This window comes from Lepidochelys kempii, chromosome 3 (assembly GCF_965140265.1).
Source record: "Lepidochelys kempii isolate rLepKem1 chromosome 3, rLepKem1.hap2, whole genome shotgun sequence".
NCBI classification, from domain to species: Eukaryota; Metazoa; Chordata; order Testudines; family Cheloniidae; genus Lepidochelys; species Lepidochelys kempii.
This window is the reverse complement of record NC_133258.1, coordinates 145089678-145114188: the sequence shown is the minus strand read 5'-3', so window position 1 is coordinate 145114188 and position 24511 is coordinate 145089678. Positions and strand designations below refer to the sequence as shown.

At 43.7% G+C, this 24511-nt stretch overlaps 1 protein-coding gene and 1 long non-coding RNA gene across 4 annotated transcripts in view; one reads left to right on the top strand and one right to left on the bottom strand.

Annotated features, from left to right (window-relative positions):
- VIT (vitrin) overlaps positions 1–24511 on the bottom strand; it is a 63882-nt gene that overhangs the window by 21397 nt on the left and 17974 nt on the right. The window contains exons 6-12 of the mRNA XM_073338364.1: positions 22203–22283; positions 18031–18234; positions 15914–15964; positions 10274–10312; positions 10127–10183; positions 9418–9480; positions 5014–5061 (exon numbers count right to left, since the gene is read on the bottom strand). Of these exons, the coding sequence (XP_073194465.1) occupies positions 5014–5061; positions 9418–9480; positions 10127–10183; positions 10274–10312; positions 15914–15964; positions 18031–18234; positions 22203–22283 (543 nt within the window). The remainder of the gene's footprint in view (positions 1–5013; positions 5062–9417; positions 9481–10126; positions 10184–10273; positions 10313–15913; positions 15965–18030; positions 18235–22202; positions 22284–24511) is intronic.
- Positions 16120–24511, top strand: part of LOC140909329 (uncharacterized) — a 119093-nt gene continuing 110701 nt past the window's right edge. For 2 of the 3 annotated variants that reach the window (XR_012158178.1, XR_012158180.1), the window contains exon 1: positions 16120–16964. This is a non-coding gene — a long non-coding RNA (uncharacterized lncRNA). Of the gene's footprint in view, positions 16965–22242; positions 22413–22791; positions 22905–24511 lie in introns of those variants that run through there. The other variant, XR_012158179.1, reaches the window with a different exon arrangement.

The window sequence follows — 24511 nt, the reverse complement described above, 5'->3', positions numbered from 1 at the left end:
AGAGATCCCAGGACAATCCTGGAGGGCTGGCAACTCTACATACAGGAAACACCAAAGGGTGCAAGGAACCTGATCCTCCTCTAGGCAAAGGATCAGTTTGAGAGCCCCTGGTGGCATCTCTTCTTACTACTTTCCCCCTTGACCAGCCTGATCTTGAGTCACCTGTGGGAAAGAGAGGAGCAGGTATCAGGGAACTGATGCCAAGGTAAGGAAAAGGAATGAGCCATTCAAGCAGGGACTATTGGTGGCTGACTGGTAGCAAATCTGATCCTCAGCCTCAAGCAGTGACATGTTCCCTGTGCCTTTGGTTAGGTCTCTGTGTGTCTGCATCTTTCTTTGGAATTGGCCCCCAGGCCTAGTCTACCCCATGTGCCTCTGGTTTTCCATCAGTATGCTCCCCTACCAGTTGTAGGGACTGTTTTTGACCCCGCTCCCATAAGCATACAAGGCTTGGTTCCCAGTCTACAGTCAGATTCCATGACTCCCGTAGGGAGCTGGCTCAGGAGTAGGGTCAAGAGGGAGAAGGCTGTAGTTCACTGCTGCAGTGTCCCAGCCTGGAGTACTGTCTGTCAGATCTGCTCAGCTCTGCCCTATCTATCATTATCAGAGCCTCCTCGACCCTGAATCCCAGTGGAAGTGGCGGAAGGGTCCGCAGTGTAGGCTAACAGAATCATGGATGTAAGGACTTCATTCCTTTAAAGCCAGACCCCCAGAAGTCAGTCTGGTGTTTGGCAGTAACAGCACATCATCCTCCCTGTCACAAAGGCAAGCTGCAGAGGAGTGGGCAGGGCAGGCAGACCCTGATCACTTGTTAATTGAAAAGGGCAGACACCAGAGTTTAATAGGGCAGTCACAGGAATGGCTAATTGGCTTTAAAGAAAAACAAATAGAGGCTCGGTCTACACTACAAATTACTCTGGTATAATTTACATCACTCGGGGGTGTGAATAATCCATACCCATGGGTGATGTAAATTACTCCGACTGGCGTGAACACCGGTGTGGACAGCGCTATGTCAACGGGAGCGCTTCTCCCGCCGACATAGCTACTGACTCTCGCGGAGGCAGGCGTTATTAAGCCAATGGGAGAGCTCTCTCCTGTTGGCTTAAAGTGTCTTCACCAGAAGCACACCAGCAGCGCAGCTGCACCACTGTAACTGCTGTAGTGTAGACATAGCCATAGTAATAACCTTCCGAGAAACACAGGCAGTGTGAAGAGTGTCACGTTCCCCCATGGAGTGGTCTACAAATAATCAAAACACAATAGAATTCATGTAACCTTATTTAAACAGAACAGGTGGGAGAAGAGAGCAGCAGCTTTCCAGAGGGAGGCAATGAAAGGAGATTACAGAGGGGATCACAAACTCTGGACTTAGACTGATGAGTGACTGAAAATAAGAGCAGTTGGTACATTTCTATGTGGGTCTTTGTTTAACAGCTCTGTAGGAGGTAGGAGAGGGGCTAGGCAAGGAGCTGGGGGCTGTGAGCCACTGAGGCCAAGGCAGGCACAAAAGCCTAGGACCCAGCAAATGGTCGGAAAGCAGCAAACAGTTGAGCTACAAGGGACTTTCTAAAATTAAGGGACTGCGGTTTTCAGTTCAAATTCTAAGAAGAAAGCAATAAAGTGACAACACAAGGGGATTTGGATCAGAAAAGGCACATTGTGGCAGAGAATTCAGCAGAGGAGGGAATTCATTACTTTGGGAGCAGCAACTAACCACTCCCCTAAAGGGGGCATGACTGTTTCCATTCTCGCCCTGTTTTCAGGTGTTGATAGTCATTTTTAAAAAAAATGTTCACTTTGGAGCTCAGATTTTTCAGTTTCGTCCCTCCCTGAAGAAGAATACTTGTTGAAACTCTCAGCAAAACTGGTTTCCACCGTATTTTACAGAGCAATGGTAAAATACTTATCCTACTATGAAAAAATTGCAACCTTGTTTTGAACAGCTCTTGTGCAGCAGGTGGGCGTAGACAGCTGAAATTTGGAAAAGGAAGTAGTCCTCACTGGGGAAAAGGGCCACTGAAGACTTTCCTGAAAACTGGCTATCCTTTGGTCACATTATGAGCCTGGGTAAACACTACACTGACCTCTTGCTTTGCATTGGTCTCATGAAGGGCCTGATTCTCCACTGCTGTGCACCTTTTGGAGTCAGAAATCCATGCACAGTGAAAATAAAAAGTTGCCCTTCTGAACTGGTAGGGCACCAGCTTTGCACTTGCTTTGCCTAGGTGTAAATGAGTAACACAAGGTGCAAAGACTTGGGCCCAAGCCTGCAAAAACATAAGTGCATACTTGATGGCAGGACCAGAGCCTCAATTTGTAAATTGCACTTACAAGTCATGAAACAACAACATTAAGGTTCCTTAGCCTTCCCCTTGCCTACCTGTGTGTATGCATTCCACTGCTGTCTTCAATTACATGGTCACATCATATATCTCAAACAACATCACACTTTTTCTGCAGTCGTGGCCACATGTGTGTAATGTGTACTAACTGTGTATCATTGTATGTGAAAGGCACTCAATACACCATACTTGCACAACAGATTGAGTATAACACTACGGAGTAATTAATTATGAACATTTACCATCCTATCTACACCCCCAAATTTTGCAGCTAATGCCTGGTCTACACTAGGGAGGGGGATCGATCTTAAGATACGCAACTTCAGCTATGAGAATAGCATAGCTGAAGTCGATGTATCTTAGATCGACTTAGAATCACTTACTTCTTGTCCTTGCGGCGCAGGATCGATGGTCGCCGCTCCCCCGTCGACTCCGCTTCCGCCTCTCGCCCTGGTGGAGTTCCAGAGTCGACAGCAGAGCAATCGGGGATCGATTTATCGCGTCTACACTAGTCGCGATAAATCGATCCCCGATAGATCGATCACTACCCGCCGATCTGATCACTACCCGCCGATCGGTAGTGTTGACGTGGCCTTAGTCAGATTCATAGTTAAGTGCCTCATCGCCTGATCTGCACTTAAGGAAGGCTCTGTACTCCACATGCATGCCCAGCTGAGATAGCTTTGTAGTTACCTACAATCCAAACCTAGTCATGTGAATTTAACATTTATGGAAGGTTGTGGGTCAGCTGACTGATTTATTTTCTATGTAACAATAATGCCGCCTTCCAAATATTTCTCCTTGCTAATTGGGGAGATGGTCAGTTCCTATGGGCCTCCTGGTTCTGCCAGCCCCAATTTAATTTTGTTATTGCCATGGGAATTTCAGCTCACTGTATGGGCAGCTCACTCCATGCTAATTAGATTTTCCTTCACTGGATTGTCACAGCTGTCCATACTCATTAAACTTCCATTCATTTACATACGACAGCAGTTGATGCATGCAAACTAGAAACCATGCCTTTGAAGTGACACTCTGAATTCATCAGACTTTATCACTAGTCTACACACACATTTGGGTGACAAAGAAAGTACAAATAAGACCACCCCAATGTGTTTTCATCAAGTTTAAAAGGAACCTCTCATTTTTGTCTCCAAATACAAATCCTCACCACTAGCCACTGTGCTGCAGCTCATTCCAAACAGACACACAGAACTTGCCTACAATATGCAGTAAAATGTTCTCTCTCCAACGCAGCCTGCTCTCTCTGAGTCAGGAAAACCTGTTCATCCACACAGTGATACATAGTTAGGGCTATGGAATCACCTCTCCTGCCCCAGGTTCTGAGTTTTCATTCTAATGTGCACATGTTCTGCCACTCATTGGAGCTAATGCAAGTCTAATTTATATCTCAGCTCTGAAGTAATTAGAACTTTCAAATAAAAACTCTTGAAAATTGGGCTTACAAGGCAGAGTTTCGCAAAGGGGAGACCAATGAATCATAGACGTTAGAGATGGAAAAGATCTATTAAATTATATGGTCCACCCCCATGCCGGGGCAGGACTGTTCCCTATGATATCATCTAATATAACACAATCAATTAACTGGAAGATGAAGCTTGACAAATTCAGACTGGAAATAAGGTGTACATTTTTGAGAGAGAGAATGATCAGCCATTGGAACAACTTTTCAAGGGTTGTGGTGGATTCTCCATCACTGACCATTTTAAAATCAAGATTGGATGTTTTTCGAAAAGCTATGCAATGGGAATTGTTCTAAGGCCTGTATTGTATAGGAGGTCAGACTAGATGATTGCAGTGATCCCTTCTGGCCTTGGAATCCATAAATCTAGTGTTTTGCGTGACCCAACTTTTAAATGTCTCAAGGAATACGGACATCCAATAAATTCCAGGAAGGCATTAAGTTTTGATAATCATGCCCAATAGGCTACAAATTCTGCAAATCCTATTTTTGTTACCCTGCTTCCAACTCGCTTTTTTGTCTCATCCACCCCATTGTGTCTTGTCTATTTCCGGTCATAAGCTTTTTGAAGCAGAGCTTTTCATTTCCTAAATGTTCGTACAGCACCGAGCACGATGGGGCCCTGGCCTGTTTGAGCTCTAGGCACCACTGCAAGATAAAAGTAAAATAATAATTCCCTTGGGACACTATTCCATAACATCATAGTTTTACTTTCAGGAGTTTTCCATGTGTTCAGTTTGTGTTTCATTATAACCTCTTATATTAGACTAATTGATCAATCTCCTTTCTAGGTGTTGGCAGCCTGACTCTCTGCAGATTATCATCATGCGCCTGCATTTTCCAAGAAATACAGTGTTCATTTAGGCCCCTTTTTTCAGTAGCTAGAACCCCCTTTTGCAGCATGGTTTGCTACTCTCTCCAGACCTCATCAGTTCTGTTCCTGGAATGGGCCTTGCTTGAGATTGATGGAAGCACAGGGCCCACTGGGGCAGTTTCAACCAACCAGAGATAAACTGAAACCTGACATTTGTCATTGTATATCATAATTCCTGTAAGTGGAAGTTATTACCGTTAGTGCCGTGGGCCTTCTTAAAAGTGTTACTTCCCCACAAGGGTGTAGAATGCTGATTATTCCCAGCGTAGTTGCTGGTGGATCTGTTGTGTTTTATTGTGTTAAATATTTACCTGTGTCAAAAAGGCTTGATCCAGGTTTCCACAAGTCAGTTTCCAAAGCTTTCAAGCACAAAAAGAGAAGAGAAATTATTACTTAAAAGCATGGAATTATGGGAAGTTACAAACCACTTTGCAGAATTTAGAAAAGCCAGTTTGTAGAATGAGTCATGATGAGTAGAATCCAGTGAGAATTTTTTGGCTATTTAAACCTGGAAATCTTTATGAACACATTTCAAGCCTTATTTAGTAGTTTCTTATCTTCTCCCTCTGTATTAAAGCACATCTCTTTAGATCAGTTTTGTTCTTTTCATATTCACTTACATTAACATTGGGACAAGGTTGGCCTTACCAATTTTTCTTTTGGCCAGGTCAGCAAAAAATGTTCCACCAAACAAGCCCCTGCCCTGCTGACTCCCATAATAATATCGACTCCTGTTCTACCTCAAACCTTCCAAAACCAAAGAGATGAGCAGATTCCTGCTCAGACCCCAACAGGCAGGAATGTGATGAACACCACCACCTCTGTTTGTATAAATAAATACAAGACTGCCTCTGTTCTCAGGGCACTGTATAACTTTAATAGAAAATAATGTTTTGTCCTGGTTTTTGGCCACTTGGATGAGCTAACAGTCGCGTGAGATGGTGCAAGTGGCTCAGGCTAGGTGAGCACATTAGACACCATCCCTATGTCCATCATAAAATGCTGCTACCTAGCCCTCCATGAAGAATCCCTGAAAGCATCCTTCCTCTCCACCATTTCCCCTGAACTACCAAATTTCTCACCATTATTTGATGGACACTCATGCTTTGTGGTTTTGTCTCTGGCATAAACCTGTGAATCTTAAGCATTTGAGCACTGTCACTCCTAGGTCCTTAAGTCAACCATCTTTGAGAAGGGCACTTGTTTGTCCTTGTGAAGTGGGGAATGGGCTGCAGGTAAGGGAAGATATGGGGCAGTGGGCTGCTGGGAAGGGAATCTTGGTAGTCTTTCACCCCCAATAAAAGTCTTCAAGCCCCCATGACCTCATTGTACTGAGCATTGTTCAAACACAGAGACACAGTCCTGGCTCTGCAGAGTTTATAACCTAAAAGACTCAAGAACCAATGAAGGGTTAGGACAGGGATATACCACGCAAACAATGCGTTTTGTTTCGATGTTGTGTTTTTATTTGGGGTGGGGAGAAGGAGGGCAAGAAGGAAATGGGGGACTGAGTCGGGGAGCAGGAGATGAAAGGAAGGGGAAGAGGAACAGTCACTGCTCATCATCAGCCTAGGCATAATCAATTTGCAGTTCTGTAGGCATGGCTGCAGAGGTGAGTCTTAGTGAGCATGGGAAATGGGTGAGTTAGACTGCAGGGGGGACTGCAAAGACTGCTTAGGCAGTGGGTGGTGAACCTGGCTGCAGTCATGTCATGTATTGATCATTTGTTAATAGACTGCCAAACTTGTGCGTCAATTTTTGTTGTGGAGGTGAGCAATGACTTCCAGTGAAACAAGCTTTGTACTTTGTCTTAGCAAAGCTTTGTCTTAGCAAAGCTTAGCAAGCTGTGTACTTTGTCTTACTTTGTCTTATGGAATCTTCATAGGGCTCCAAAGGGAAAGGTTCACACAAAACAAAACTCGAGCACAGCTGAGTCTTTGAAAGGCCACTCTTTCATCCATCAGGGGAAAGAGTGCATTCTTCACATGTAATCTGTTCTACAAACACATCAGCTGTGCATGTCCAGAGGAAAAAAAGATGTTTTAAAATTTAAAACTTATTGGAGCTGCATCCCACATGGAACTAACCTGCCCTTCCACACTCACTATGACCAGACAAAATGAGCTGAAGTAAAAGTGGACAGTTGGTTGGTACAAGGGAATGTACCAGCCTCACAAACAAAATATTTGTTTCCACAACCATCTCATTGTTAAGGGCTATGCTTGTGCTCAAGCCCACACCCAGCCTTCATGTATTTTTGAATGGAGCACTGGCTCCTTGATTCTTCTGCATGTTCAATCTCACCACTGATGGGTTCTTCTCAGTAGCACAGATGCTTCAAATGATTCTGACATGGTAAAGATCATCCCACTGACTGTCTGTATTTTTGTTGTGAATCACAAGAAATTTTTGTCCCTGCACTTGAGATGTGGCAGAAATGCAAGAAGGAAAAAAAGGGACTACGGCTGGAGTTTCTCTGGATATACCCTACTTAAGAGCTACTTCCACTCAGATGATGACAAAACAGATTGTTTGTTTCAAGACCCTCACAGATCATTCCAAACCCTTATGATTGAGCTCTGTCTACTGCTCCTTCAGGCAGTGTTTCAGTGCTCATATTCTTTAACAAGTTTCTACCGAGGAGTGGTCCCTCCCTTTTCCTTTACAAACACTCTTTTTTATATATATACAAGTGATAAATGACAAAAATTGAGTGGGCTGATTGCAAATGGGACAATCCTTAAATCTCAGAGAGAGGAGCAGGTTGACAATAATGTCTTATTCCTTGGGCTTATTAGAAGATGGACGATAAGGAAATTTCTAGATGAAATTCACATCCCTGAGAAACAGAAATTAAAATTCTTGAAAGTTGCCAGGATTTATTACATGACAACTGTCCAGTATGCTCTGAACAATCTGTGGTATATTGAGGACTTTGTTGAAATTGCAAGCTGTTACTTTAAGAGTGGTAATGGGGGTTTCCTTGTCCTGACTGCAGGCTCGGGTTGTTCTGTAGGAAAGTGTATGATGATAATCAGTCTGGAAAGAACTAGCCCAGAACAAGGTGGGGTGAGTAGTGCCTCTTTGAGTTAGGGAGCAGCCTGCTTTGTCCCTTTCTGTGTTTAATTACTGTGTGTTGTCCAGGAGTCTAAGCATAAAAGTAGTGTTACATTGCAACCTTCCAGGAAGAGTACTTGATGTTTTCATCTGAATTGTCTGTGTGTATTCCGTGAATATAACACAGCCTACCCATAAAAGATCAAGTGGGTGTGAAGTCTCAGATTGTTGACGTTTGGACTGCAGCAAGATTAGGGTTTTTGAGTTTTTGAATACTATAGAAACAATTTTGTGGTGATGGTGGGTTATGGCTTTTTTTTTTAATCCAAGTTTAAATTCTTGAGAGTGTAAAGAACTACAAGAAGAGTTTGGTCATTATCAGTTGCTTGGCGGAGATGAAATTCCTGAAGAAGTGTAGGAAGAAGTGTAGGAAGAAGCTTGGCAGGAAAATGGATTTATCTGGATGGATGTCAGCTTAAACAAGTGTGAGTGGGCTAATGACAAAAAACTCCTCAAGCATCAGGCCAAGACTGCAGAACTGATCCTGATCCACAAGAACTGTGTGCTCACCTTGTGTGATTAAGAAAAAACAAAACTTCATTCCAAGACAGCATGGAGTGGGCCAGTAGCTTCCCTTCAATCATGTGCTGAAGTTGGCTGGAAGCAACAATTTTGAGATGCCAAAACTGGTGTTGAAAAAGATGAAGATGGGGACTTTTTGGGAATACAACAAGAATCAAAGGCTGATTTGGGGTGGGGGGTTGGTTGTTTTCCTTGTGATTAAAACAACATCATCATTCATGATATGGAACTCCTGTTTTGTAACTGCCTTGGAGAAACATTAGGATGTTTGAACAAAAGTATTAGCAGAAATAAAATACCTTCTTCACAACAAACAATTCTCAGCATCATGCCCCCTCCTCCTTAGGGGCAGGTTCTCCCAGACTGGAACACCTGCAGCTCCTTCAGTCCCCATGACATGACTCCTGCCGATTTTAGTTCTGCCCCTTTGAGCCAACCTTCCCCCACACATGGTGTCACATCCATATGGAATCCGAGAATCTGGGCCCAGCTGGGAGTGACATCTCCCTAATAGCTCATCTGTACCAGCAGCACATGGGGGCAGGTAGTGCGGGCTGGGTCCCAGGCTTTCTCCACACCTCCCCTACACCAATTTTGGCAGGCGTGAGAGAGGATTGGGGAGAACAAAAAGGAGAGAAGGGATAAACAAAAGGCAGAGAATATATGTGATGGAGAGAACAAATAAGTATGACAGAGGGGGGACATATCAGGGCAAAAGCTAGGGAAGAGGAAAAGGAGGGGAGGAAGATTGAAGCAAAGGGAAGGAGTATCAGACACTTCCTCTTTTTGATGTACAGTTTGAACACTCACAAAGGAAATTGCCAACATCATGGGAGACATTAATTCACACAACTTTACACTAGAACACATCAGTTACTGAGCTAGTTAACTTTGTTTCACATTCACAAATATGGTGGCATGATGGAACAGCTGTTCAGTAGACAAATTGCTACACGTCTCATGGGATCACCCTGAAAATCTCATGAAATGTTACTTATGAACCTACCTTGAAGGGCAAACATTTGAAATGAAAGGAAATGAGGGGACTTTAGCCAATTTCTAACAGTAGATCTTACCGAGATGGACTGGAGACCCGGCAGGTTTCTGGAAGGCTGCGACAGGCTCTTGGCGTTGAATACCTGTGTGATTTGACACAAGGTTCAATTTCAACTGGTTAGTACAGAGGAATGTGATTACAGGGTGTACAATGGAACTGAAAATAATACTCATTGATTTCTTTTAAAGACAAATGGAAAAGGAAGACAGTAACTGTGAACAAAGAAGTACCTTTAAAGACTGAGACAAAGGGTCAAATTAAGATCTAGTGAGGGTGGATGCTTCTCAGTGAAGTTGTATCCCTGAATCTAGGGTGCAGAATGACTTCTGAAAAGTGCTAAGCTCACTTGACTGCTAGACATTGAGGGCACTCAGTGACTCTCAGGATTAGGCCCTGGAACCCCTGATTGAAAGGCATCTGAGACATGGTTACAGACCGTGAACCCTGACTGCTTAGCAATAGCACATGTGCCCTTCTTGAATGGTTAGAGATTATATTTAGAGAACAATTATGAGATTATTTTCATTTCTTTGTTCTTTATCCAAACAAGTTGCCCTCGTTAATTAAGTATATTCCCATGCAATAATCAGTGCGATGTTTGTTAGCATTGCAGACTGCTGGAAAAAAGCTTAGAAGATGAAACAATATTGTATTATTTAACTCTCAGTAGATGCCAATGGTATAATTTGCTACAAAGAGAAATTTGAAAAGTTACTTAAAGCCTTTACCTGTATTAGCCCGAGGAATATTTCTGTTACTTGCATAGGGTGAAGTGCCCCTGAATGCTTTGAAAACATTTTATTGGTCAGTGCACAGAACTTAAATAGAATTTTAATTATAAAATCTACTAAGTCCGTATTAGTTTAAGGACATACCTTGATTCTGGCCTCTTCCTTGTGCAGCCTGAATCTGCCCTAAGTAGACATTAAAATGGAAAATGTCATTTAGACTATGGTTAGTTCAAGACGGTCATTATCTGGGATTTTCAGTGAGTTTCATTTTGCACTTGTCAGAGTTAATGACGTGTATATGGAGTTTCTTTATACTGCAACAATGTGCTTGTGCTTATTGTTCATATATTTAAGTTGTTTCATGTGGGGGCAAAGTAAAAATATATAGTTCTTGGTTTTTGTTTTGTTTTTTACTGAGAAGGTTAATTAACATTTGCCACTTTACATTTAGAAATGTTACTTGTATAGGACAGTAGGGCTGCAGGAACAACTTCATAGTTATGGTTGTGACTTGGTTTCCATTATAACCCTTATTTAAACTCTTTCCCCATCTTTATTGTTCTTATTAAGTATTTGTATTGCAGCATCACCTAGCAGCCCCAGCCAAAGACCAGGACTTCATCATGCTCGGTGCTGTAGAAACATAGAATGGAGATGGTCCCTGCCCCAAAGAGTTTACAGTCTGAATACGAGACAAGAGACAACAGATGGATATAGGCGGATGGGGAAGCCCAAAGAAATAACCAGACAATAAATAACTAATGGGGCAGAAACTATTTATATCTGAAATCACAGCTCCAGTGCCTACAAGGGTGGTTGTTCTTTTAAATATAAGACAAGCCAGGGAGTCTGCACCACTGCAGTGTGTTACAAGGTGAGTGTTTATTGAAAAGGAGCACTGAACAAGCAGGAGGCTGTGGCATGAGAAGGAGAGGTCTGTGTTAAACAGATGCCAGCCGGTCAGACAAGTGAATCCCCAGAAGAAACTGATCAAAAGTTAACCAGGTGCAGAACCTGTTCAGCTGAGTGCTATGACTGCAAACTGCAGAGAGGGCAGTAAAGCCCAGTTACTGGAGCTTTGGGAAAAGTCAGGAATTAATGTTAAATGTGTAACTGCAGACCAGCTCTGGGATGCTTTGATTAAATATGACCGGGCAGAACACAGCTAATACACTGTAATCTAGGCCTAGAATCAGGAAAATGCATTCTGTGCAGGGAGCTAGTCAGAGCCCATGGCTGGAAACTGATCCCAGTCTGTGGTCGGGACAAGTCTTATGGTGAGCATGAACCAGCGGTCATGGTGGCTGCTGAGGAAGATAGATATGCCATGGGCACAGAGGTGGAGATGGATGGGCCAACCCAGCCAGCACAGCTGAGCAGCAGGGAAAGTTGTGACCCGGAATGGGAAAAACGGCAAGACCATACACAGCAACGGGAGCTGGAGTGAGAGAGAGACTGCCACCTGAGAGCAGTGTACAGAAGGAGCAGAGGAGTGGCTGCAGGAACGGCAGCAGTTGGGCCAGCAGGCAGGCCCTGGAGGAGTAAGTGGTTAGGATTATCTTGGGAAAGAGCCAAGGTCCAAAAATAAACTCCAGGTTTTTCCCCCAGTGCCAGGTGAGAGTTCTTAATCAATAGCACAAATGTGTAGGTAGGTACTGTTACACAAGTGGGCTCTCATCTTGCTCCACTGCTTCTATGAAGGCTTACACCTACTCAAATGCAAGGCCTGTCCGGAATATGTGAATCAGTAAAAAGTAGCCTTACTGGAAAATTCTCATCTAACCTAGTGGCCTATGCCGGGCCGGCTCCAGGCACCAGCGAACCAAGCAGGAGCCTGGGGCAGCAAATGTAAAGGGGCGGCAGGACGTCGGGCTCTGGGTTGGCAATCCGCCCTCAGTGGGGGTGGGAATTCGACGGCCACTCCGTCAGCGTGTGTTTTGTGCTCGGCAGCAATTCGGCCTCCCTGTTCGGCGGCAAGTGTGGTTTTTTTTTTTGCCGCTGGGGGGAGGGGGGGGGGCAAAAACGCTGGAGCCAGCCCTGTGCCTATGTACTGAAATATCTACAGAGTAAGAAGACCTACTACAGCACCTAAATTTGTATGCTTATTTATTTATTTATTAGGTGCATTCCAATAGTGCCTACTTCAGGCCTACCAAGTATTATGCATCTTGCACTGACATTCATACATTAGGCAGCCCTTTCATTAGGGTTGACAACTTTCTAATTGCTGACAACCAGACTCCCCTCCACCACACCCCTTCCTCAGAGGCCCCGCTCCCTGCTCCACCTCTTCCCCCCAAACTTCGCCCCCAGCTCCACCTTCTCCTCCAGGCCCCACCCTCCACTCATGTCTCTCTCCTGCATCATTCACTGCTCTCCCCCTTCCTCATAGCTGGAGCCTCTCTACCTCCCTTCCTCCTCCCCCTGCTGGGCTCCCTCTGCTCCTGAGCTGCAGACCCTGTCGCAGAGCCTCCCTGCCCACGAGATGCAGGCAGGAAGCAGCCCCGGCTGAGTAGGGACTTGCGTGTGTTGATGACCCAGTGCCTTCTCCCCATCACCCACCCGCAGTAACCAGGCTTTTGATGTCCAGTCAGTAGATCTGACCGGACACTGCCAGGTCCCCTTTTCAACCGGACTTTCTGGTCGAAAACCGGACACCTGGCAACCCTACTTATCGTGCTTAAATCATATGAAAGATTGGGCCTGCAGTGGAGCAGGCCCATCCCTGCTGTTTTTTGCCTGTTTCCATGTAATCTACTGAGACAATCAATGTTTAGATTTAAAATTTGGGACTTTTATATTGAGGTTTATTTGTTAATTCATATTTTTCTGACAAGGAAAGCAAGGTAAAACAAAAAAGGAAGAATATAAGGAAGGAAGCACAAATACAAGGACTGTTAGGGGCAGCAAGGAGTATTTTCTTCTGAGAGACTCTCAGCCACAAATCACCTTTGGTTTAATCATGTAAACTTTTCCCAATACCAGTGGTTGGTAGTGGCAAAGCATTTTTTCTTATAGATACAACCGTTGTAGTAATCGTTTGAACTACACTGTGTTCCAAGCTAGTTTACTCTAGAGGTTCCTTTTGAAAGCAAGTTACCAACGTACCATGATGGTCAGATGCGAGTCCCCATTAGCCAGGACAAACAAGAGAGTGTTTGATTCCTTCTTCAGTTTCTTCAGGATCCCACTGTTTTTAAATTTTGGACCAGACAGATTGTGGTGTGAAGCTGGGCATCCGCAAAAGCTCCAGTCTGCATCCTAACAGTGGGCCCTGAATGCATGTAAGGCTGAGGCTTCTGAGAGGGAAGCTGTGATAATCAAACAAAAATGGGGGCTTTTAACATTTTTTTTGTGGCAATTGTTTGATTTTTAGAAAAATGAAGTATTTAGAATCCAGAAGACATCCTCACCAGATGATAACAATGATGCAGTAGGTCAGATTTGGGGTATAAATACTATGCTTAGCAATGTCCTAAAAATCATATTAATGTGTTTGGTCCCAATTGTGTTCCTGTCAGGAGGATATCTTCCATGGTCTTCAGCACTGACACATGATGAGGTATTGCCCCACACCCTGGGCCCTTATAATCTTTCTGCATGTATAGCTCTTTTTCTCTTTTGGGAAGAGATTCACATTAGGAACCTTCAAGAAATTTAAGAAGAAACCTGGATCTAAAATGCGATCAGGAGACTAATCAAAGACAAATAAAAATCACGAATACATTACATTTTAAAGTCTCAGGATTAAATCCCAGCCCCACTGAAGTACATGACAAAACTACCATTGCTTTCAATGAAGCTAGGATTTCACCCTTAATCTACATTCTCTTACTGATTTGGGATCTCAAAAAGCCTTTTAACTTCCTTTTTAAAGAAAATGTGGCCTAAATTGTGTCCTGCCCCGCATGAACATGAAACAGAAAAGGGAGTAGCACACAAAGGAACAGATTTACAAAGGTATTTAGGAATCTAAAGATGAATTCAGGCACCTAGAGCAATTTATAAAGGTTCCTAAAAGGAGTTAGACACCTAATCCCACTGACATTTGGTTTGGTGCTTTTGAAAATCCCACTAGGCACCTATCTGCATTTTAGCACAATTAAATACATTTGTAAATCTGTCCCTAAGAGTCTACAGCCCAGATTCTCAAAGGTATTTAGGGGAAATCAATGAGAATTAGACACCAAAATACCTTTTGAGTATCTGGATTTATGGCCCTCTTTCCATCTTCATGCAGAGCAGGAGCATAATCCAGTTGGAGAGAGCACACAGGCACTGCACAAGGCCACCAAATTTTGTGGGTCCCCAAAGGGGGAATGAAGGTGTGAAGTGAAGGTGGAACTATAATGGCCCAAAAGAGATGCCCTGGTGTAGAAGAGAATGGAGAGCCAGACTGAGCCAGAATTCCATAAAAGTCTTTCACTGCAACACAACTCCTCACATGACAATCTGCCCTAGAGATGAACATTTGCACATTAGAATAAATACCTCCAGGAATCAACATCTTTCATCTCCTTGCTATTTTTTTTCTTCTCCATGCTTTCAAGGTGAACCTCAGTGATGAGGTAATACAGTGGGATTCACAACTTAATTTAATGAATTTTGCTCTCAGTACTTGAATTAGCTTAGCAGATAACCATTGCATCCCCCATGTGGTAGGATACTGAATGGCTACTCTTAATTTCTATGGAGCTTATTTAACAAGACAAAACATCCCAATTTTGGTTTCAGATACAGGGACACCACTTCCATTGGCTTCAGGGACAGTTGTACCTGCGTATCTGAGCAGAACCGAGCCCAAGGTGTTCTGTTATGTCTGCCACTCTTTCCGCTGAGCAGAGTGCATGTTCCTTTTCACTGAGTAGAAGCCAGATTTCAGTCCTCAGTCTAGAGAAACTTGCTAGCATTTGAAAATGTGTTTCTTTTTCTTCTCAGCTAAGTAATTAAATACTGCAAGTTGCTTCAAATATTTGTATTACAGCTTGCGGGCTAGAATGGAAGCAGGTTTCTGGATCAAGATGAAGGAGGAACTTTGACCAAACATGATGCTGTTATCAATAACACTAATGCAAAGCCAGGAAAAACATCACATTTATGCCAGACCCTGAGTCTTGGTCTGAGGTTTTCTAAACAGCACTGGCCTAACTTAGGTCAGTGTTCAAAGCTTTCAGCTCTCACTGAGCGAGTTTAAATAATTATCCCACAGTCTGAATTACATATGTCAGAGCAATATTCAAATTTTTTTTTTTTGGCAGTGGGAGGGGGGAGAGTGTAAGACCAGAGGGGCCAATGTGAAAATATGCATCAAGTAACTCAGGGGGCTTGGAAAAATTCAAGTGTTAGAAGACTGAGCACCCATAGTTTACCAAGGCAGAAACTTGCAAACAAATGTCTCAAGTTAGACACCTAGGTAACAGTGGTTCATTTTTGGAGATGCTGAGCACCAATATCTCCCACTGGAGTTGTGGGTGCTCAGCATCTCTGCAAATTAGGCTATATGTTTATTTTCATGTTTACATACAGATTTAGAAGATTCATTATAGGCCCCCATGTTTGTAAATGCTGACCCAGGTTTGTGTAGGATTTCCTCAAGTTCCACTTTAAAAACTGGGCTGAAATCCTGGTCGTTCTGAAGTCCATGCGAGTTTTGCCATTGGCTTCCTTGGGGCCAGGATTTCACTCCAGTTTTGCAAATCTGAGCCTTAATGACACTGCAACACTGCTGCTTTAATATGCACTTTATCCACTCCTCACAACCATGAGCTGCAGCACTGTACTTACTTGATGCTGCAGCAGCCACAGCTGAGTAAACTGGATGGACGCTGCTAGGACCTAGGCAGAAACAAAACAGTTTCTAACTTTAAAAGGTGTTAAACAATAGGAACAGTGTACATGCTTGTTAATGAATTAAAGTGGGCGTGGGGGAGGATCAGGGAAAATCAGGTGAGCAAAGTCCATAGTAGAGAGCTCTTGCTAATGTAAGGGGACTAACATTCAGTGGGGGTGTTTTAGTTGCTAGCTCCCAGTACTAAAGAGGGGGAAGGGTCGATGGGGAATCAGGACCCTGAGACTGACAGCCCCCAGGAACAATGGGGAGAGGCCAGTGCTCCAGGTCAGCCTGAATGACAGCGGGCAGGCTAATCAGGGAGTCAGAGAGGTCCTGTCCTCCCTGTGAGCTGAAATTGCCTGGGTCAGACAGAGTGGGGGCGAGCTAAGGAGAAAGCAGGGGCTCGAGCTGAGCTGGGGAGCAGAGCTGCACCAGATCCAGAGAGAGCAGAACCTGTCCTGGGAGCAGAGCTGCAGCAACAAGAGCCAGAGGGGCCAGAAAAGCAGCCCAGGAAGCAGGTCAGTGCTGGGAGCAGAGTCACAGAAGCAGCCTGCTGAGCAGACCTGTCCTGGGAGCAGAGCTGTAGCAGCCAGAGGCAGAGGGGCCAAAGCAGCAGCCCAGGGAGCTGGAGGCAGAGCAGCAGCAGTGCAGAGACAGAGTGGTGGGGCTGGGGCTGGAGCAGTCCGGAGCTGGGTGTGGTGAGCAGCTGGGGAGACCGAGGGGGATCCTGGGCAGTAGGCCCAGCACAAGGAGACACCTCAGCCAAGAGGCTTTGGAGGCCAGGCTTGGATCGTAACCCTGACAGGGCGGGGGCGACACTGGGAAGAAGGGTCCTACCACTTAGAGCCTGAGAGCGTGAGGCCACCACCAGAGCAAGTGTCCAACCCACAGCATCCCTGCAGCACAGCCAGGCCTGAGAAGAAGGCCTGGGACCTACAAGGAACAGACTGAACTGCCCTGACATTCCAGAGACACTGTTTGTGATGTTCCCTGCCACAGAGCGGGGTGATGTTTCCTTTAACCTTTCCCATTTTTCCTTATTCTTTTTAAAATTGATTGTTGATTAAATAACTTGCCTTTGCTTTAACTTGTATGCAATGGTCAGTGGGTCAGAGAAGTGCCCAGTGCAGAGAGAGTATCCTGGAGTGGGGACACCGTAGCCCCTGTCCTAGGTGACCACAGCAGGGTTGGGGATCGAGCCCCCCCAGGAATCCTGGGCCCAGCCTTGTTGGGGTTATGAGGATTCTGCCAGACAGGAGAGTGGAAGGGGAGTCCTCAAGGGCAGGGAGGCCACTAGGTAAAGGAAGTGGGAGCGAGGACTCAGATCCTTTCGCTAGCCCACTTCACCGGGGTAGTGTAGAAGCCAGGAAAGTTCCCCACAATAGCGGGACTATTCCCCTGCTTACACTAAGGGTCCTTTTTAGGGTCAAAGTAGGATTGGGAGGAAAGTAATTGCAAAAAATCTATTTTGAGTAATGCATTTGAAAGTTATCATGAAACAATTCTCAAATCTCTGTGTTAAATTATCAGCCCACCTGTACAGCTGGCCAAATCATTCAAAGGAATATTTGTTGAATAATATATTTGAAATTATCATGATTTTATTGTGGGCAGGGGAGGGTCTGAACTCAGGTGGAACAATGCAATTCAGATGTAAGTCTCTATTTTATCTATATGGAAGTAGTATCCATAAGTAGCACGTCTTACTCCTGAGAATATATATAGATTGTAGATAACTAATATGAGTGTAGCCACTTTTACCTATAACAGTCTATACTTACATAATATGGGGGTTTATGTTTATGAAGCATACTTTCTTCCAGATGGGCTTTGTAACCGCTCAGAAATTCATATCAGCACTCTTAACGCACTAATTTCACCCCTCCTTTCTGCTGATTCTTTTATACATTGTTAATATTCCTACATTGTATTATTTAATAAATTTTGATGGTCTATTAAACAAGGGCCAATTAGACTTTGACCACCTATTCTTGAAATATTATTATTATTATTTATTAGGAAAATTGAAGGTCAACATGACGGTACAAATCCCTGCCTTCATTCTACTGACCTATATCCCTGACCCTATGCACTGCAGGTCGAGGTTTGGCAGCGGTAACAGTAGCTGGAGTGCTGGTTGTTGCAGGGATTGTAGTTGGCTTTGGTGTTGTGCTGATGGGTTCTGGAGTTGTGGTTGGCTTCAGAGTTGTGGTGGTAACTTGTGTAGTTGGTACCGGTCCCGGAGACGTCTGATATTCTTTGCGGAGTGCATCGGCTATAAGTGTGTTTAAAAGTTATATTTTATATATATATATATATAAACATGTAATTAGATATGACATATGTAGAAACATTGTAAATGGTGTCAACTTGTTTAAAATGAACAACAAAGTAGCCCAAGTTCATTCTGGCCACAACCCTGAAAACGTCTATGAGCACCAAACCAATTCATGCCTTCGCTGCTGTGTGGATATATAGCATATGTCTTGATGTGACATAGTATTGCACCATTCTGTGGAAAGTAGTTACTAAACAAGGAATTAATCTGGAGCATTCATGCCCTTGATTCTCCCCTACAGTCTCTCCACTTTCACAAGAGAATCTATGAATCTGACAAGTATATCAAAAACACAATGTTCCTGATACTGCTGTTTTGCAGTCAATTTCTATTGCACTGGCATATCTCTCTACATGATAAGGCAACTAGAAACTCCAAGTAAATGTAACTCATTTTACCTGACGTACTATAAAATCATCAAATGTGTCACTGAGCGAAGCTGAAATATGTGGTACCTACCACAGTAGTGCAAGTTTGCTGACGTATGGACAACTTCTAGGGAAAAATGTTTCAGGGAATTGTGTCAAGATAAGAACAGCTTCCACCTGTTTTGCCGAGGTGAGGTGGGGATAGGACAATATTTTGGGGGGGCCTATATTTTTCTAAATTTGACTCATCTCAGACCAGTTATTTTAAAGTGCGGATACCCACTATTATGATGGAGGGGAAAATGAGATGCTTCTAAATTTTCTAGCTGCCAGATGTGCCTCCTAAATATCGCTATATGAAATGATTTTATGTGTTTTTATATATAATTTATCAGCTTTAAAAATAACCCCCTTAAATCTGCCCTCTCAGTCTATCTACAAAAACTGCCATAGAAACAAACATTTCACACCACTGCCCTCAATCCAGTTCCTCTCTACTTAGCTCACAGCCTCAAGGAAGGCCTACGAAATTATGGGAATTAAAGCAGGGCTGTGTATCATTATTCAATCCGTTCATGGCTACCTCAGCACAGCCTAGTGTTCTCCTGTTGGAAAGCATCATCCCTTATACTGTCTGCTGGATTAATTACTACCTGCTGCTAGCCAGTTAAAAATTCAAACCTCAGACAGTTTTAAAGGGGTAACAAAGAGAGCTAAAAAAACCCAAAACAGATGAATTGGAAAAATTAACAGAAACAATTTCCTTAGAGCTGAATTGTGCCTTGTCATGCACAGATGTGCTAAAGGGAAAAAGGTAGCACGCACAACAAGTCCTCCCATCTAACTTTCATAGATTCATAGATATTTAGGTCAGAAGGGACCATTATGATCATCTAGTCTGACCTCCTGCACAATGCAGGCCACAGAATTTCACCCACCACTCCTAAAAAAGACCTCACACCTATATCTGTGCTATTGAAGTCCTCAAATTGTAGTTTGAAGACCTCAAGGAGCAGAGAATCCTCCAGCAAGTGACCCGTGCCCCATGCTACAGAGGAAGGCGAAAAACCTCCAGGGCCTTCCAATCTGCCCTGGAGGAAAATTCCTTCCCGACCCCAAATATGGCGATCAGCTAAACCCTGAGCATATGGGCAAGATTCATCAGCCAGATACTACAGAAAATTCTTTCCCCGGTAACTTGGATCTTACCCCATCTAAAAACCCATCACAGGCCATTGGGCCTATTTACCATGAATATTTAATTACCAAAACCATGTTATCCCATCATACCATCTCCTCCATAAACTTATCGAGTTTAATCTTAAAGCAAGATAGATCTTTTGCCCCCACTACTTCCCTCGGAAGGCTATTCCAAAACTTCACTCCTCTGATGGTTAGAAACCTTCGTCTAATTTCTAATCTAAATTTCCTAGTGGCCAGTTTATATCCATTTGTTCTTGTGTCCACATTGGTACTGAGTTTAAATAATTCCTCTCCCTCTCTGGTATTTATCCCTCTGATATATTTATAGAGAGCAATCATATCTCCCCTCAACCTTCTTTTAGTTAGGCTAAACAAGCCAAGCTCCCTGAGTCTCCTTTCATAAGACAAGTTTTCCATTCCTCGGATCATCCTAGTAGCCCTTCTCTGTACCTGTTCCAGTTTGAATTCATCCTTCTTAAACATGGGAGACCAGAACTGCACACAGTATTCCAGGCGAGGTCTCACCAGTGCCTTATATAACGGTACTAAAACCTCCTTATCCCTACTGGAAATACCTCTCCTGATGCATCCCAAGACGACATTAGCTTTTTTCACAGCCATATCACATTGGCAGCTCATAGTCATCCTATGATCAACCAATGCTCCAAGGTCCTTTTCCTCTTCCGTTACTTCTAGTTGATGCGTCCCTAGCTTATAACTAAAATTCTTGTTATTAATCCCTAAATGCATGACCTTACACTTCTCACTATTAAATTTCATCCTATTCCTATTACTCCAGTTTACAAGGTCATCCAGATCCTCCTGTAGGGTATCCCTGTCCTTCTCTAAATTAGCAATACCTCCCAGCTTTGTATCATCTGCAAACTTTATTAGCACACTCCCACTTTTTGTGCCCAGGTCAGTAATAAAAAGATTAAATAAGATTGGTCCCAAAACTGATCCTTGAGGAACTCCACTGGTAACCTCCCTCCAACTTGACAGTTCACCTTTCAGTAGGACCCGTTGTAGTCTCCCCTTTAACCAATTCCCTATCCACCTTTCAATTTTCCTATTGATGCCCATCTTATCCAATTTAACTAATAATTCCCCATGTGGCACAGTATCAAACGCCTTACTAAAATCTAAGTAAATTAGATCCACTGCGTTTCCTTTATCTAAAAAATCTGTTACTCTCTCAAAGAAGGAGATCAGGTTGGTTTGGCACGATCTACCTTTTGTAAAACCATGTTGTATTTTGTCCCATTTACCATTGACTTCAATGTCCTTAACTACCTTCTCCTTCAAAATTTTTTCCAAGACCTTGCATACTACAGATGTCAAACTAACAGGCCTATAATTACTTGGATCACTTTTTTTCCCTTTCTTAAAAATAGGAACTATGTTAGCAATTCTCCAATCATACGGTACAACCCCTGAGTTTACAGATTCATTAAAAATTCTTGCTAATGGGCTTGCAATTTCTTGTGCCAATTCTTTTAATATTCTTGGATGAAGATTATCTGGGCCCCCCGATTTAGTCCCATTAAGCTGTTTGAGTTTCGCTTCTACCTCAGATATGGTGATGTCTACCTCCATATCCTCATTCCCATTTATCATGCTACCATTATCCCTAAGATCCTCTTTAGTCTTATTAAAGACTGAGGCAAAGTATTTGTTTAGATATTGGGCCATTTGTACCCAGGTGCCAGGGAAAAGGCATATTCTTGATCTTTGTACCCACAGCATGCAAGAACCAGGGAAATCTGAAGATGGCAACAATATTAGAAACCCCTGTGGGGACGAGGAAGGACTGTGCTGATGATGGAAACATGGGTCTGTCTGTCCTGCTGTGCAGGCCAAGGGGAGAACACATTGCACCCTGCAAGAGGGTAGTGGTGGACACTGCTGTGAGTTCGTATCCAGTGGACCTGGAAGCATTATGCCTACCTGAGCTACAGTACTTCTGAGAATCGCTGTTCAGCCACTAATGCTCCTGCCCACCTCCTGCCAGTGCAAAGGAGTGGCTGAAAGCCACAGTGAAGGCCTTAATATTGCACTGCAGTAGAGCAATACCATGTTACATGCAAAGCTTAGGTTGTGATGGTGCCCTTGCATCCTCATTCCCCTCTCCTCCCTTATCTTGGCATGCTCTTTGGTGATGGTTTGCAGAAGCAGAGGCTCATTCTCTTGCTATGCGAATCCAGAATAGAGGCTGCAGGAGAGGTAGACTGGTATACATTACAAATTCAAATTACTTTTTGTAACCCACTGCAGACTTTTTAGACTGAAGGGCTAATTCATGTCTAAGGATTTGCTGTGATCCACAGCCCATACCTTGTTCAGGTGATTTTTCTGATGCATTAGAGATGTCTGTATTCTTGGTAGCCTTTATATCTTGTGCCGACTTTTTAGGTTCTGTATGAAAGAAAATAAAGCACTATGAAGGGGTGTGTTTGGCCTATGAAGCTGTCTGCTGGGGGGTCTAGCTGCTCTACTACACCCTGCCCCAAGAAGCAGCAAGCTGAGAGGAAAATAACAAAGAAGGTGGGTCTTCCGAATTTGTCTAGAGAGGACTTTCTGGAGTGGCCATTTTGGAAACTATAGACCTGGTCTTCCAAAGGCTTGAGGGGCTATTAACAGCCAATCAGGGTCATGCTGGTCCAGATAGACGGAGAAATCTGTCCTTAGCAGATCAGTTCCTGGCTTGGACCAGAGGGGGGGCTCCTCTCTGGCCAAAGTACCTTGAGGGGTGACCTGTTGGTTGTGGGTAGGCCTGTGCTCCCTGGCTGGCCACAGGTCAAACCCCCAACAAGGGCTGGAGCTTGTTTGGGAGGTTGAAAAAACAGCTGAATTTGAAGGGCCCAGAACTGGGGCTGAAGACCCTAGCAAATAGACGGTTTATTAATTAGACTCTTCCATGTAGACTTTGTGTCCAAGGCAGTGAAGACCCAACAAGGTCAGCTGGCAGCCTGCAGGAGGCAACGGGGTGAGCAAAGGACTGTGCAACTGCACCCACAGCGAAGAGGCACTCGAGAGGTGAGTGCCTCTACACAAGCACCTTTCAAAATGTAGCATTCGGAGAAAGAAAACCATTTTGTTTCTCCCATTTACTGAGCCTCAATCACTAGATTGTCTAGGGACAAATAAATTAGTATCTCTAGACCAGTGGTTCTCAACCTTTCCAGACTACTATATCCTTTTCAGGAATCTGAAGCCCGAGCCCTGCTGCCCAGGGCTGAGGCATGTAACTTCGCTTTGTGGGGCCCACTGTGGTGTGGGGCTCCAGGCATTTGCCCTGCTTGCCACTCCCTAACTCCAGCCCTGCGCTTGTGTCCCCCTGATGCTCACAGCCCCCACATTGCGAAACACTGATCTAGATGAGTTGATGTAACCCCTGAAAGACCTCTGTGTACCCCTGGTTGAGAACCACTGCTCTAGACTATGGTATACTTTGGAAAAGGAGTACACTATTACTTCCTTGACGCAAGTCTTATCCCACCAAATTCTGCAGTCGTTTACTCTGACAAAACTCCTATGGGCTTCACTAGGACTTTTGAACTGAACCAAAAAATGTGAGGTTTGGCTAATAATACAGCAAAATTCAGATAATTTACAAACCATTATGTTGATTCTGCTTCCAAGTAACTTGATGCCCTCAGAAAGATCACAAACTGCAAGGGATTTTTCTGACTCCTGATTGCTATTGAAAGTCATTTAAACCGTGCTCCTGCAAACACTTTTGAATGTGCTTGCCTTTGATCGTATGAGTAGTTGCATCCACTTAAAGTAGGACCAAAGCTTTAATGTGTGTAGAGTTGCTGGTTAGTACTAGTTTGTATGTTATATTTCAGTCATTAATTAAAATGCAGTCACAGGTCATTCCATCCTAAATTTCGTTAACCCCAAGTATGGAAGGGTTGTCCAATACCCTGATTCAGCAAAGCCCTTCAGCATGTATATAGATCTGATTGACTTAATTCAGCACATGCTGAAGGGCTTTGATGAGTCAGAGCGACTACTGGAGGTTTTGGTGTTTAGTTTTCTCTCTGTTTTTCATCAGTGCTGTCTTATTTTAGAGCTGACCCTAGAGTTATAACTTCCACATTAATTTGGATTCTTTTTTAAACCAGCAGCTGTTGTCTGTTTGTACCAACTGTGAGTAGTTACAACTTGGGAGACATTTATTGCTCTGCACAGGTTTGGGGTGGGACGCTGCCACTGCCAGTTGCATTAAAAAGCAAAAAGAGAATATATCAGGTGTCGTGAGTCTCTAGGGCCATTGGGACAATGGTAGACAACCATGTGTGAAGAGGGTGTTTTGACTATCTGGTAGCCAACCAGTAGCAGCTGGAGATAATGAGTTCAATTTTCTAGTCATGTAAAGTGGCTGTAATGTCTTAAATTGGAGTAAAACTGGCACTTCTCAGCAAAAATTAAGATGTTTGTACACTAATGCAAGGAGCCTAGGTAACAAAATGGAGGAACTAGAGTTACTGGTGCAGGAAGTGAAACCAGATATTATAGGTATAACAGAGACCTGGTGGAATAGTAGTCATGACTGGGCTACAGGTATTGAAGGGTATGTGCTGTTTAGGAAAGACCGAAATAAAAGTAAAGGTGGTGGAGTAGCACTGTATATCAAT